This window comes from Cyphomyrmex costatus, unplaced genomic scaffold (genome assembly GCF_001594065.2).
Source record: "Cyphomyrmex costatus isolate MS0001 unplaced genomic scaffold, Ccosl1.0 scaffold55, whole genome shotgun sequence".
In the NCBI taxonomy this organism is placed as follows: Eukaryota; Metazoa; Arthropoda; class Insecta; order Hymenoptera; family Formicidae; genus Cyphomyrmex; species Cyphomyrmex costatus.
This window is the reverse complement of record NW_017279708.1, coordinates 272,500-286,822: the sequence shown is the minus strand read 5'-3', so window position 1 is coordinate 286,822 and position 14,323 is coordinate 272,500. Positions and strand designations below refer to the sequence as shown.

General features: G+C 28.1%; 2 protein-coding genes across 2 annotated transcripts; both read left to right on the top strand.

The window, feature by feature from the left end:
- On the top strand, positions 1 to 3,146 carry LOC108779016 (cytochrome P450 6k1-like). Its single transcript, NM_001365379.1, has 5 exons — positions 1 to 527; positions 1,426 to 1,797; positions 2,004 to 2,188; positions 2,567 to 2,855; positions 2,965 to 3,146. Exons 1-5 carry the CDS (start codon positions 8 to 10, stop codon positions 3,144 to 3,146), a joined length of 1,548 nt encoding a protein of 515 aa, NP_001352308.1. The 5' UTR covers positions 1 to 7.
- Positions 3,147 to 6,622: 3,476 nt separating this feature from the next.
- On the top strand, positions 6,623 to 10,072 carry LOC113002603 (cytochrome P450 6k1-like). The gene is made up of 5 exons (NM_001365380.1): positions 6,623 to 7,154; positions 7,418 to 7,786; positions 8,909 to 9,093; positions 9,187 to 9,475; positions 9,891 to 10,072. Exons 1-5 carry the CDS (start codon positions 6,635 to 6,637, stop codon positions 10,070 to 10,072), a joined length of 1,545 nt encoding a protein of 514 aa, NP_001352309.1. The 5' UTR covers positions 6,623 to 6,634.
- The last annotated feature ends 4,251 nt before the right edge of the window (positions 10,073 to 14,323 follow it).

The following is a 14,323-nucleotide window of genomic DNA, read 5'->3' as shown; positions in this document are numbered from 1 at the left end:
CTGCAAAATGGCACTAATAACGACTTATTGGGGCCTAGACGGCATGATCATTCTTACGACTTTCATAATAACTGCCTACCTTTACATGACACGCAAATTTAAGTACTGGAAGAAACGGGGTATTTTAGAAATAACACCAATGCCTTTCTTTGGCAATTTCAAGGAGTGTCTATTCCAAAAGAAAGCTCCGGGATATTTTCTGAAGGATCTCTACGAAGAAACGAAGGACCTACCTTATGTGGGCTTCTACGTGTTAGACAAACCCTTCTTGCTAATTCGCGATCGAGAACTCGTTAAAAATATTTTAGTGAAAGATTTCAATTATTTCTCTGATCGATACAACACGGCCGATCCGGTCGATCGCATAGGTTATGCAAATCTCTTTTTCATAAGGAATCCAGCCTGGAAAGTAGTCAGAACGAAACTCACGCCATTTTTTACATCTGGTAAAATGAAGAAAATGTTCGATTTGATGTTAATATGTGTAAAGAATTTAGATGAGTATCTTGATGCACTAGAATTGGAAGGTAAGTGTTGAATAATTCATAAAATATAAAATATTAAAGAACATAAAAAAATTGAAGTTTTAATATTATAATGTCACAATTTTGTATATAAAATAGTAAAAATTGATAATTATACAAGTATTTTTGATCAAACGGACTTTGAATATATTAATATGATCTTGTCCTTCGTTCTGAATTTTTAATAAAAACTAATTTTATAAACTATAATTAGCGTGTGTGCAAAATATAATAGATTTATAATCTGTAAAAGTTTTATCAATTTAAAAGATAAAGAAAGTAAATCAATAAGGCTATTTTTCGGCCGATACAATATTTTGAAAAATGTATTTTAAAAAACACAGTTTCTCGTATTGTACGATTATTAGGAATGCAAAAAAAATAATTATTACGTAAAAAAAACTCAAACTATAAAGGTATAATTAAATATTATTAATCTGGATGTATTGTTACAAAACCTAGCAACCAATTCTAAGCAATCATCATCAGAACTGTAAAATATTACATAACATTAATATGAATAGCATAACCATATATAATTAGCAAAAATATTTTTATTAATTCACTTATTAGTCATGAAAAGGACTTAGACTAATGATCATATAATAAAAAAAATTCTTTAAAAAATTTTTTTTAATTCTTAGCAAAAATCCCTCATTTTCTTATACAATTAAATTGTAATGTTACTAAAACTAATTATATGTATATTTGTCAAAAAATCGAAAAAATTATTTAATGTAAAATCACAATTTTATCTTTGCGGAAAATCAATTCAATTTTTAATGTATGCGGGTACACGCAATGATAACATGTTTATTTATGTTGATGAAAACATGAAATTATAGAATAAGATATTCATATAGATAAATAAATCAAACTAGTACTATAATATTAATGATAGGTAACGGAAAGACGATAGAAGTGAGAGAATTAACTGCCAAATTTGCTACGGATATTATCGGCAGTACCGCTTATGGACTCGATGTGAATTCGTTTAAAGATCCGAATGCAGAATTCCGCAAATACGGCAAGATGATATTTCAATATGATACATATCGCAGCTTTGAGATGCTCGCAATATTTTTCCTTCCAGCCATAGTCCGTTTGACACGAATAAAGATGTTCGGTAAAGAGCCCACTGATTTTATGCGTAAAGTTTTTTGGGAGACATTAACTCAACGTATGAAATCTGGTTTAAAGAGGAACGATCTTATTGACATTCTTCTTGAAATAAAAAATAATAATAATAATGATCAAGATCTTAAAGATTTCAGTAAGTAAAATTAACTAATTTTGTACTAAATAATTAATTATTTCTAAAAATTTTTGCAAATATTTCTTTAAATTAATAAAAACAAATAGAGATGTGATATAACTAATAATAATTAAAATATTAACCGACACGTTATAATTCTGATAACGAAAATTAATTATAACAACTGGAAATTTTTAAAAATCTACAAATGAAGTAAATTTTAGCATTTGATGGTGATGATCTTTTGGCACAAGCAGCCAGTTTCTTCTCAGCTGGTTTTGAAACCTCTTCAACGACTACAACGTTCGCGTTGTATGAACTCGCGATGCAACCTGAAATACAGAAAACTCTGCAAAAAGAAATCTTCGAGGCACTTGAGAAATCCAATGGAAAAATTACATACGATATGGTATGCAACTAATTATCTACTAATTCTCTTTTCTAAAAAAAGTTTTGCTTATTATTAGATAGTAATATCATTTGATACACTCTTAGTAATAATTTATATAAATTATAATGTAAAACAAATAAATTTCAAACCGAATGCCGCAGCGGTCTAAGCTGGATCACGGATGTTTCTAAGTAATTGCGTGTGAATTAATATACTATGTATGTAATTCTTCGATTGTCTCATTCGGTTTGAAATTTAGTGGTCCAATAAGAATTGATAATAAATTTTAAGTTAGAAAAGATGAACTTAAAGTCAAAATAAAATCTAAGAATTTTATTCTGCTTATTAATAACTTAAATGAAAAATTATCTTTATGTATAAATTTTTTATCATTAGGTCTGGTCATTACCATATCTCGATATGGTAGTCTCAGAAATATTGAGAATGTACCCGCCATTGGGATATCTAAATCGCATGGCTATGCAGACTTACAAAGTGCCAGAGTTCAATCTTGTAATTGAGAAAGGTACACCGGTTTATATTTCAATGCTTGGTCTACATTATGATCCAAAATATTTCCCCAATCCCAATAAATTCGATCCAGAACGATTCAATGAGGAGAACAAACGTAACAGACCACCCTGTGTTTATTTCCCATTCGGTGAAGGTCCACATGCATGTATAGGTAAGAGAGAAAACTGATTTTAATATCCTCTTTATTAGAATATCAATGTAAATATTTTCTTTTTTTTGTTCATATAATATTATACGATGCTGTTATATGTATTTCGTAGGCAATCGCTTTGGGCTCTTGCAGACGAAGCTAACAATACTAAAGATCTTGAGCAAGTGCGAGGTAACACCATGTAAAGAAACTTCGATACCAGTAGAAATTGATCCAAGAGGAGCTATGACAGTGCCGTTAAACGGTGTATTAAGTCTCAATTTCCGAAAAATTAATTCTAATGTTATTTAAAATATTTAATAGAATTTTTTATTTTAAATCATAAATGTACAATTATTTCTTTATACTAAATACGCGTTTTGATAAGAAACCTGCACAACTAAATATAAAAATTAATAAAAAAGTAAATATGTTGTATTATATTGTGTTCCTTGTGCACTAAATTGTTTTTAAAATAAATCGGCATACGATCATTTAAAAGATAAAACATATTGTCTCTTTGTTATATTATAAATCAATAACAAATGCTTAGTAATTGTACATTACTTTCAATGTAGCATTTAACATTTCTTTGTTTTTAATATTCTTATTAACGGTTCGAAAATTCAAATTACTTCAACCTTTTAAATTATAATAAAATTTTGAGTCTTGTTGTCGCTTATTCGCAGTTATGAGTGAATCAAATAAATAAGAGGAACGATTACACACAATGCAACGTATATTTTAACGTACAGCAAGATACAAGAACATGAATGCAAAGGTAACGGAAAAACGGAAGGTTAGATCAAAATCGCGGTAAATCGATTAGTTCGATATCAAGTATGGCGATCGACTTCTTCTATCTTTGTTAACAAGTATAAAGAAAAAAACGAGTCTAAATCAAGTGGTAATAAGATTTTTTCTAAAATAAATTTCTAGTTTACAATGTTAATACAGCATAAAAATAAAAAATATAATACATAAAAAAATATAAAAAATATAAAAATAATATCGAATGTTTCGAAACTCATGGGCCCTTCTTCAGCGATTCTTATAGATGTTACAATGTTATAGAGATGAAAGCATAATCTTACGGTCTAAGCGACATGGTGTGGTACAATTTGTTCTAAGAAATTGATTCTCCTGTTTTCGTATAAATGTGGAAATTAGGCGCAAGTGTTACAACACAATTATATTGTAACACTTACGCTCAACAAAATCAGAAGAATACGTAAAGATGCTCCTGTTTTCATATATTTTATTACACAATTTTCACTTTTTTTTGTGTAATAACTATCATTTTGCAAAAATTTGTATAAAAGAACTAATTCTTATATACAAGTTATGTTAAGATAAAAATCTTAATAATTTATTCGTCTTGTAAGGTGGGATAGATAATTGCTTGCTCACCTTCAGGAGAATGAGAAATGACCACGCAAGTTATTGCTACATAATGATTGTGCAGTATAGCTTCAGATTTCAAGAAAATCACACATAAATTTCGCATATAAAAACAGCAGTGCATAAACAGTAGTGTATACTTTTGTGATATCTTTAAACTTCACGTTACTTTCTCATTTATGAGCAATATCAACAAACTTAATTACACAACAGTAATTATTTATAATTTTATAATAAAGATAGTAATTAATTAATTTATTAGTTATTAATTAATTTAGTAATTAATTAATTAATTTATTATATCCTAGACTGAAATGTGTACTAACTTACGAACCAATTTTACTATCATAAATTATACATATGTTAATGTTTCTATCCACAAATAAAATTAACCGAGATAAAAGCGATATCAAACGTCGATTTGAGCGGAAAAAAACTTATAAATGTCCCAGAAATAATAAATTTGCGTTTTTATTTGTCATATATGTGTGCATACCTTACTTCAAAAGTAACACAACTCAAAAAATTAAGTTTTCTAAAAAAGGGAAAAATCTATTTTTCAACTTGACAGAAAATTTTTAATTAATCAAAAAATATCTACAAAAAGTACATATTTTTAACATAATAATGTTATCTTTATTTCATTAGAAAAATTTTTGAACTATTCTTTTTTGTTGTAATGATTTTGACAATTTTTTATAAAGTTAAGTTAGATCATTTTGGATGATTGGTAGAGAGAGATAATATTTATTTAATTTATTTACAGCAATAACTTGAAAATTACTACTTATATTTTTTAATTCAATGTTATTCAAAATATTTTCGTTTTATAAAAATTTCGATTTGTTATCGGAATCTTGATGTAAACTATTAATACTAATAAAAGTGTAATGAATTAATAATGTCATTGTTTATACATAAAAAAATTTTATCAAAATTTAATAACACTTTTGATTAATATTTATTAAATGTGTTTTCAAAGTCTAATAATTTTTTCTACAAGTTCAACGTATATTTTCACATAGAAATAAATTGATACTAAAAATAATTAAACATAATCAATTAATTATAAAGGATTTCGAGATTGAAGTGCGAGACTAAGGTATGAATATATTACATAGATGTAATAGCTATTAAATTACTCATTTCTGTAAAATATCTCTTTAGAGAGTAAAGTAACCATAGATTTCCACTAGAGACTGCTCAATCCGTCGCTTTTGCTAAACAATGGTTCTGGTGGGGCTGTTATTTCTATACTGACTGCGTATCATTTAACGTATAACGCCCGTGGAATTATTTTATCTTGATGTATATTAAATATTAAACAAAAACAAACAATGCTCACGAGCGTTACAAGTGTTAAGTGAAATGCAGCTTATATTCTCATACTCATACATATAAATCATTAAGATTGCGCTGTTATCTATCCCGGTTACGTGATATTTATTTTTGAAGTTAACACGAAGATCATGGTTATTTTTTTTAAATAGAATTATATGAGCCTTTTATAAAGAAATATAATTTTCCAAACTATTCTACATATGTGGTAAAAGTATATTATTTAGACATTGAAAAATAAATAATATTTCTGAGATTTGCAAGGGTATTTTCTTCAAATAAACTATGATTTGTGAAATATCTTAGTCTTGATATATCTTTGTAGATTATCTCTATTTGGTAATACTTTAGAAAGTTCGATGTACAATAATTCTTAGTTAGTTTGATGTTGATTCTCAGTTAGTTTTATTGGAAAACGACGTATTTAACGACGAGTGTGTGTCGCGTACGCCGAAAGAAGATTGGAAACTTTATCTTTGTACGAAAAAAATGGACCAGAAGTAAGAAGCTATTAAAAAAAAAAAGATTTTTATAAATAAGTATGGTAAAGTGAGATAAGGCATATTGAAAGTTATATTGCTCACGCTTTTATCGAATAAACTGTATGTTATACATAGAGTATTACATAATGGATTATTACATAATCGTAATTCTATTTTTTGTAAAAAAAAGACAAAAGTTATTTTTTTTATAATTATTTTCCAATTATTCTTATTATTTTTGTATACATATATAGATTGAAATTATATATATTCGTATATATATATGTATATTTGATTCTATATAAATTTTTCTACCGGAATTTTAAAAATGGTGTTCAATATATCATAACGATTCTTCATTAACATGTCTTTACTAAATAAACAATACTTATATACTTCTAGATTTCCTTAATTTTTTAAATGTAATTTTCTGAAGATAGATCACTTAATCATTATTTTGAAATTGGTAATGTATTTTGAACAAATGTCTCTTTAATCTCATAATTAAAAATATAACATTCCCTATTTTTACAAACACAAGAAAAAATATGTATAATATTTTTATAGAGAAGCTGCGAAATGGCGCTCATAATGGACTACTGGGGACTGGATGGCATAATAATTTTAACAATTATCATTATAACCGCTTACCTTTACATGACTCGCAATTTTAAGTATTGGAAAAACCGAGGTGTGTTGGAAATAACGCCAACACCTTTCGTGGGCAATTTTATGGAATGTCTGCTTCTAAAGAAAGCTGCGGCATATTTCCTAAAAGAACTGTATGACCATGCAAAGGGTGAACCTTATATAGGTTTTTATATTCTCGACAAACCTGTCTTATTACTTCGCGATCGTGAAATTATCAAGAACGTCTTGATAAAAGATTTTAATACTTTCTGTGACCGATACACCAAGGGTGATCCAAAAGACCGTATTGGATACGCCAATCTCTTCTTTATTAAAAATCCTGCTTGGAAAATTATAAGAACAAAATTAACCCCATTCTTTACATCCGGTAAACTGAAAAAAATGTTTGGTTTAATGTTAGAATGTGGAAATCATTTAGATGAGTATCTTGACTCACTAAAATTAGATGGTAAGTTGAAGAATGTTGAATGATTTGTAAAATTAAAAAAATGTTGAGCTATAAGAATTTCTTAAATAAAGACTAATTAAGTAACTTTAAAGTACTAACTAAAATATTTTATTATATATGTATCTTATATTTATTGTATAATCTATATATTTTAATCTTTACACAAAAAAATATTCACTCGTGACAATAAAAAATCGAGAATTAATATATTATCTACAATTAGATAAGTTTAATTATATATATAATTGAAAACATTGTTGCAGGTAAGGGACAAATAATAGATGTGAAGGATATAAGCTCTAAATTAACCATGGATGTGATCAGCAGCACTGCTTATGGACTTGACGTGAACACGTTCAAAGATTCAAATCTTAATTTTCAGAAATATGGCAAGATGATATTTAAGAATAATTATGTACGCGCTTTGGAGATGCTCGCAATATTTTTCCTTCCAGACATAGTTCGTATAGCTCGTCTAAAAGTATTCGGTGCGGAGACCACTGTCTTTTTGCGCAAGCTTTTCTGGGAAGTAATAACTAAACGCATGGACTCTGGCGAGAAAAGACACGATCTCATCGATATTCTAATTGAGCTAAAGAAAAACAGTCATGATGATAGAATTGAAGACTTTGGTAAGTAGACTTTGGTAAATAAACTTATATAGTTTATAGGTATATAAAAATATAAAAAAAGTATGTACCATGATACTTTACAATGACAAAATTGGACAAATAAACAATAATAACGTATAACATTAGCTCATCTTCTTTGTGTTTACACGAGTCTCTTGAAAATGTGAGCGCTGATCCCTCCATTACACGTTTCAACTTTTAAAACCGTTTGTACGCTTTAAAAACTTTCGCTTCTTCTCTTTCTCGGATGGAGAAAAACAGTGTTCCTTCCGTTTCGAACTTATACCTCGATTGAATTCGCATTGCGACTTATGGCATCCCATAACTACACTGTACGTATATTTTTCTCCTAATAAATCGTACTGATTAGGTGTGTACTCGTTTCTAATCCAGAGCTTCTGATATGTAAGAAAATATCGTACGGATGTCATCATACAATTCATCTATTCGCTCTGAAAAAATTTCGGTCCAACGAATGATTGTTAATCAATGTTCAACTTAATATCCAATTAATATATTAATACAATAATTGGATTCATTAATATAATTACATATTTAGTCTTGCAATAAATCTAGTAATAGTTTAATAATCTAAATTATTATGAGAATTAATTGAACCAATTTTTATTAATTCAATGAATATTTTAATATTTACGTACAGTTTTTCGGTTCAGTGCGCGAATCTCGTGCCATAAGACTATTACCCTTGCCGATTATCATTTCGCTTTCTACGTGTTACAGTAAAAGACCCAATTATTGATAATGTTCCAAATATCGGCAATCTGATTTTAAATGCTTTCTTTTATATATATAAATTATGTATTATAAATAATTATATTTAATTTTATTATACCAATAAGTAAACATTTTCAAAATTTAAGTAGAATTAAATACAATTACTTAATTGTCAGTACTTGGAACACTGTCAGTAATTACGTTTTTTACTCTATGCGCCGGTATTCCCTCTTCCGCACGTCCATTTACGAAAATCAACAACGCTGCGGTCTTCTTGGCGTGCTGCTCAAATGAATCGATAACTATTTTTCTTCCAAACGGTAATCGAACTTAATTGCAGCAAATAACGGAAGCTTTCAAAATTCTACAAATAAAATTAAATTTTAGAATTTGATGGAGATGATCTCATGGCACAAGCGGCCAGTTTTTTCTCAGCTGGTTTCGATACGTCCTCAGTGCCTGTTGCTTTCACGTTGTATGAACTGGCATTACATCCTGACATTCAGAACACCCTAAGAAAAGAAATGCACCAAGCGCTCCACAATTCCGATGGAAAAGTTACTTATGACATGGTGCGCTAATAAATCTATTCCATCAAATAATTAACTGTGAAAGATGCTGATATAAATATTCTTCAATATATAAAAACATTTTCATTCTACCAGATTATATCGCTACCATACATGGATATGGTGATATTGGAAACTTTGAGAAAATATCCACCATTGGGATATCTAAATCGTATGGCTATGCAGACTTACAAAGTGCCAAAGTTCAATCTTGTAATTGAAAAAGGTACCCCGATTTATATCCCAATGCTTGGGCTACATTATGATCCGGAATATTTTCCCAATCCTGAAAAATTCGATCCAGAGCGATTCAGTGAGGAAAACAAATGTAATATGCCATCATGCATTTACTTCCCTTTTGGAGACGGTCCACATGCTTGCATAGGTGAGAAAATTGATTTTAATCGTTATATCAAAAAAAAATTGTCAATCGCACGCAAAATTCAAATCAGAAAAAATGGAAGATGTATACTTTTTAACTACACAAATCTAAAATTTTACATTTAGACAAAAGTTACGCACGAGTTGTATTTGAATAATAAATTTGAATTTGGAAATATATAAATTAAGTATTGTATATATATATTTTAAGGTGTAATTGCAGTTAAATCATGATCATTGATTAGTTGATTACGCAATAATATTGAAGACGTCTTTTAAAATTTAACTAGACTTTGTGATTATATAATAGAATAGATGATTTCTCAATTATAAAGTTGCAAAAATAAAATCAATTAACTTATATAAATTAAGTTTTCATTAAAATAATATAATAAGTTATATTATTGTATATTTTGCAGGTACTCGCTTTGGACTTTTACTGATAAAACTGACGCTCATTAAAATTTTAAACAAGTATGAAGTAACACCATGCGAAAAAACTATGATGCCAATGATTATTGATTCAGCAATGGCTATGACAGCACCATTAAATGGCATAATATATCTCAACATGCGGAAAGCTAATATCGTTAATAATTAAAATTACTGATATATTACTGATATAATCATATTTTTGTATTAACATTTTACCATAGACTAATCTGTAAAAATAAATCGAGAAATATATTTTTTAATAAAAAAAAAAAAACTTCAATTCTTATTTCGGTATACTTTGGTTGTTGCAAAGTGAGAAAAATTCAATTCAACTAAACTTCAGAATCACATGACTCTACAACTACCAAGATAAAACTTAAAATATACCTTGCCTACTTATTATTAAATTACAAAAGATAATAATATAAAAAGGGATTTGTGTTAAATATTTCTTCATCACCCGCAGAATGATGGGTTTTTCTTTATTCGTCGACATTGTAAATATATATAGGAGGCAGCTACAAGAGCAGCCGGTCACATGCTGATGTGATGATATATATATATATACATATACAGCTATGTATATATCCATTTTCATTCACTTACTCTCATTTACAAAAAGACTAACGATCGATCACGCGGGCAAGCTACTCGCCGGGCGATCGACCATGTGGATTTACTTACAATTATGCATCGGTAATATATAACTACGACATCTTGGAATCGAATGGAATGATTGATACCATATATCGATAGTATCTTTCATATACTATATATACATATATAAATATATATATATATTTTTATATATAAATAAGTATACTTTTCTTCGCGCGTTTTGTTCAGTGACGGTAGGCTTTATAATATAGTTTGCGATGATTTCAATTCGTAATATAAATAATATACACACTTACATATGTATATCGCAATGATCGTATACATAAGCAGTTCTAATAATTTCCTTTTTCAAATATAATCCCTTTGATCGCATTTTATAGGAATGTTTATCATATATATAACTCAACAGGATCAGAGAATTATATTTGAAAACATATTTTAACTGTACAGAGACTACAGGACTGATAGGACTAATTTGTATCTTTCTTTTTCTCATCAGCACGCCGGCAAAATTAGAATAATATACACTAGATACTAGTGCAAATATCTTTTTACATTTCTTTTAAAACCTCTTAAAAGTGCCGGAAATGTCATTAAATGTAAAACAACGAATTAATGAGAAACAAGCAATTTTTAATAGTTTCGTTAAAAGTTAAATATTTTTATTTTAAAGTTTAAACGTTAACATAAATACAGAGTTAGAAAGTAGGTACTGCAACGTGAATTGCTTTTATTTCTAACTGTATTAGGAAGACGTCACAAATATTATGATTTTTTTTAGATATCTCTCTCTTTCTCTTGATTATTCTGTTTCTCCATAGATAGTAAAAGTACTGACGCTATATCCACAATTAATCTGATCGCGGTAAATGTTTCTCATCAAGTACAATTGTTCAATCTGTTTCGAGGTATTTCTCGTATTAACAATTATTGCGAAACAATCGTCAATTCTAAATAATATCGCATAAAGGAAAAAAAATACGCCGCCACTGAACAGCAATATAAATCAATACACCTCTTCCGCAATGCATGTGTGGGATTTCCATCGATACTTTTCACACAGAATTATACACGCTTCATCCATACACAATACCATAACATAATATCAATAACATTATAATATCGCGCTAGTAACTCGCCCGCGAGCATTAACTATATTTTTGTTCTTCTCCCCTTAACTCTTCATATATCAGATAAATATATATAATCTATTTATTTATTTATATATATAATTACTTTTGTTCATTATGTGTACATGCATGTACGTGTATATATATCATATACATACATATACACACAGATATATATATATATAGGATATTCCATTTTTATCGAATTATTTTATATCGATATAGATACAGATATATGTATATGCATCACATATATCTGTATGTATATACACGTTCTCACGTGCATCCAAATTATGTCGTACGCATAAATTTCATATATAATTAACATTCCCCTAACGATGAGACCGATGCAACGATCGCGACTGATTTTTTTCTTACTTTTCTCTTGGCAATCGGTGACTTAATTTACCATGTGGGAAAGGGACGGCGCGAGACGGAGAACGGATCATGTATAAACACGAAATTTGTCCACATGATTCAGTTATTTGAATTCACGAAGGACACACATCGAGAGGTTTCGTATTAAAATTCGAAATCACTACGGTACACAAAGCTGTTTAATTAAAAATAATATTAATCACAATTTGAAATGTGTCAACAAAGCTGCACTATTTAACATCTTTATAACCGTATTTTACTCAAATATGTTCACTGTGCATTGAGCTTACGCCACTTCTACGAACATCTCATATGTCGCTATGGTAATAACATTTTATAAGCTCGTTAATTATTTTAATAATTATCGAACACTCAAAAGGATTTCAAATTAGAAATGGCATTATCATAGCGGATTACTTTTTAACAGCAACTGCGGTATAAATGTTAGCATAGAGCAATTATTCAATAACTAATAATTTAATTTAATCATTAATAATCATTAAATGTAAAAATATATTTTATGACTGAGTAATAAACCAAATTTATTTTCTATCAACATCAAGCCGTCTTATTTTTACGTGAGGACGAAAAATACGTGGAGGAAAGTTTGGAAGAAGTAAGAACTTTTTTCAGAAGTTCTAAAACAATTGCAAAACTTCTAGTTTCCTTTCATATTATTTCTCTGTGAATGCTAATATTAGCTCTAAAAGAAACATTTAAAAAATTGGTAACTTTGGTTAAACAAGATTGTCGTATACACAATAAATCGGTAATTTTGGTATAAGAGGGTATAATAATAATAAATAAAGTTAAGCGTGTTAAACACCGATTTCTTCTCTTCAACGTTGTTAACATGGAAATGGAGACCAATGAATTATGCGAATGAGTTTAAATGTATTTTATCCCAATAATTGACGACGATAATTGGAATATGAGAAAAATTCTAGAGGGACTAAAGATTCAATTGACGAGTAAAACGATACCGTATAATACGGCTCGATTGGCCCATTGCATTCCTTTTCATATTTTAATATATTTCTTTTTTATTCATTTATTATGCATCACTAATTATTAGACATTGGAGAAGCGATGATCAATATTTCAACGATCTTATAAATTGAATTTTATTCCACATTCTATTTTATGAAACTTAAATTTTAATTTAAATAGAATTTTTGGTTATCTCTGAAAATCATTGATTATGTTTTCATTAAGTCTTTGAGAAATAGTCGAAAGAGTCGAATAGATAAGAAATTGTAGATAAATGTGTGACTAGTTTTGGAAAAAAGTACCCAAAACTATATTGCCAAATTTAAAATTTAAAAGAAATTTATAAAAAATTACACTGTTTTTATTTGTAATTGTAAGAAAAGTCTTTATATTAGAAAATTTTGAAAACTGAGATAATTTTTCATATTTTCGTGACAAGTTCGTTTAACACAATGTAACAACAATTATTAAATAATTGATAAATTCAATTTTTTCGCTATCTTTGTGTATAATTGCAAAAAGTTTTAAAAATAATTAGCTTTTGAGTACCTTTTTCCAATATCGATCTTCAACACTAATAACGATCAGGCACAAAGAGCAAGCGATACAAATGAAAAAAGAACATTTGATTTTTTCTATGATATGAAATAGAAATATTTTAGAAACAGTTTGGTCATGATATAACTCTTTTACAATAAATACTTAATTATTTCATTCAAGTTTATCTATACAACTCGATAAAAAAATGCAGTTTGATCATATTCTCATTAACATTATCAGTCTGCAGTTTTAATATTACATCAAAAAAATTAAAAAATTCATCTTTGTTTTTAAAAAATAATAAAAATATTTTCACATTATTCACAGTATCCTATTTTTAGATATTTTGCACGATATTTCATTGATTCGGATAAAATCTAATTGAGATTGCAATTTCTAGGTAGAAATTTTATTTCTACGATTATCTGATAATCTTATTTTAAGAATCAAATGCCTTTTTCCATCCACATCACAAATTGAAAATTTGATTATTCATTACTATAGTATACGTCATTACATACGTTGACGCCACTTTCTCATAATCGCATTTTCTACTTGTTTCAACTTTTGTTTTTCTTAAATGTCATTTACTATTTTTTCGATAGTAGCTTTTTTATATTGTAGGAAAATGTGAATACACTAATTTAATTCTGAAACTCGTGAGAGTTATAAAAGATTTACTGTGTCTGGTATAATTATCTGTTTTCGATTTTGTGTCCCAACAGTAGAATTTGCTGAATAAAAAGATTGCGCGGTTGACG

Coding starts and splice junctions, on each gene's coding strand:
- LOC108779016 (NM_001365379.1), top strand. CDS start 8: ATGGCACTAATAACGACTTATTGGGGCCTAGACGGCATGATCATTCTT. Junction 1,798..2,003: donor TCAAGATCTTAAAGATTTCA/GTAAGTAAAATT, acceptor AGTAAATTTTAG/CATTTGATGGTGATGATCTT. Junction 2,856..2,964: donor AGGTCCACATGCATGTATAG/GTAAGAGAGAAA, acceptor TGTATTTCGTAG/GCAATCGCTTTGGGCTCTTG.
- LOC113002603 (NM_001365380.1), top strand. CDS start 6,635: ATGGCGCTCATAATGGACTACTGGGGACTGGATGGCATAATAATTTTA. Junction 7,155..7,417: donor TGACTCACTAAAATTAGATG/GTAAGTTGAAGA, acceptor ACATTGTTGCAG/GTAAGGGACAAATAATAGAT. Junction 9,476..9,890: donor CGGTCCACATGCTTGCATAG/GTGAGAAAATTG, acceptor TATATTTTGCAG/GTACTCGCTTTGGACTTTTA.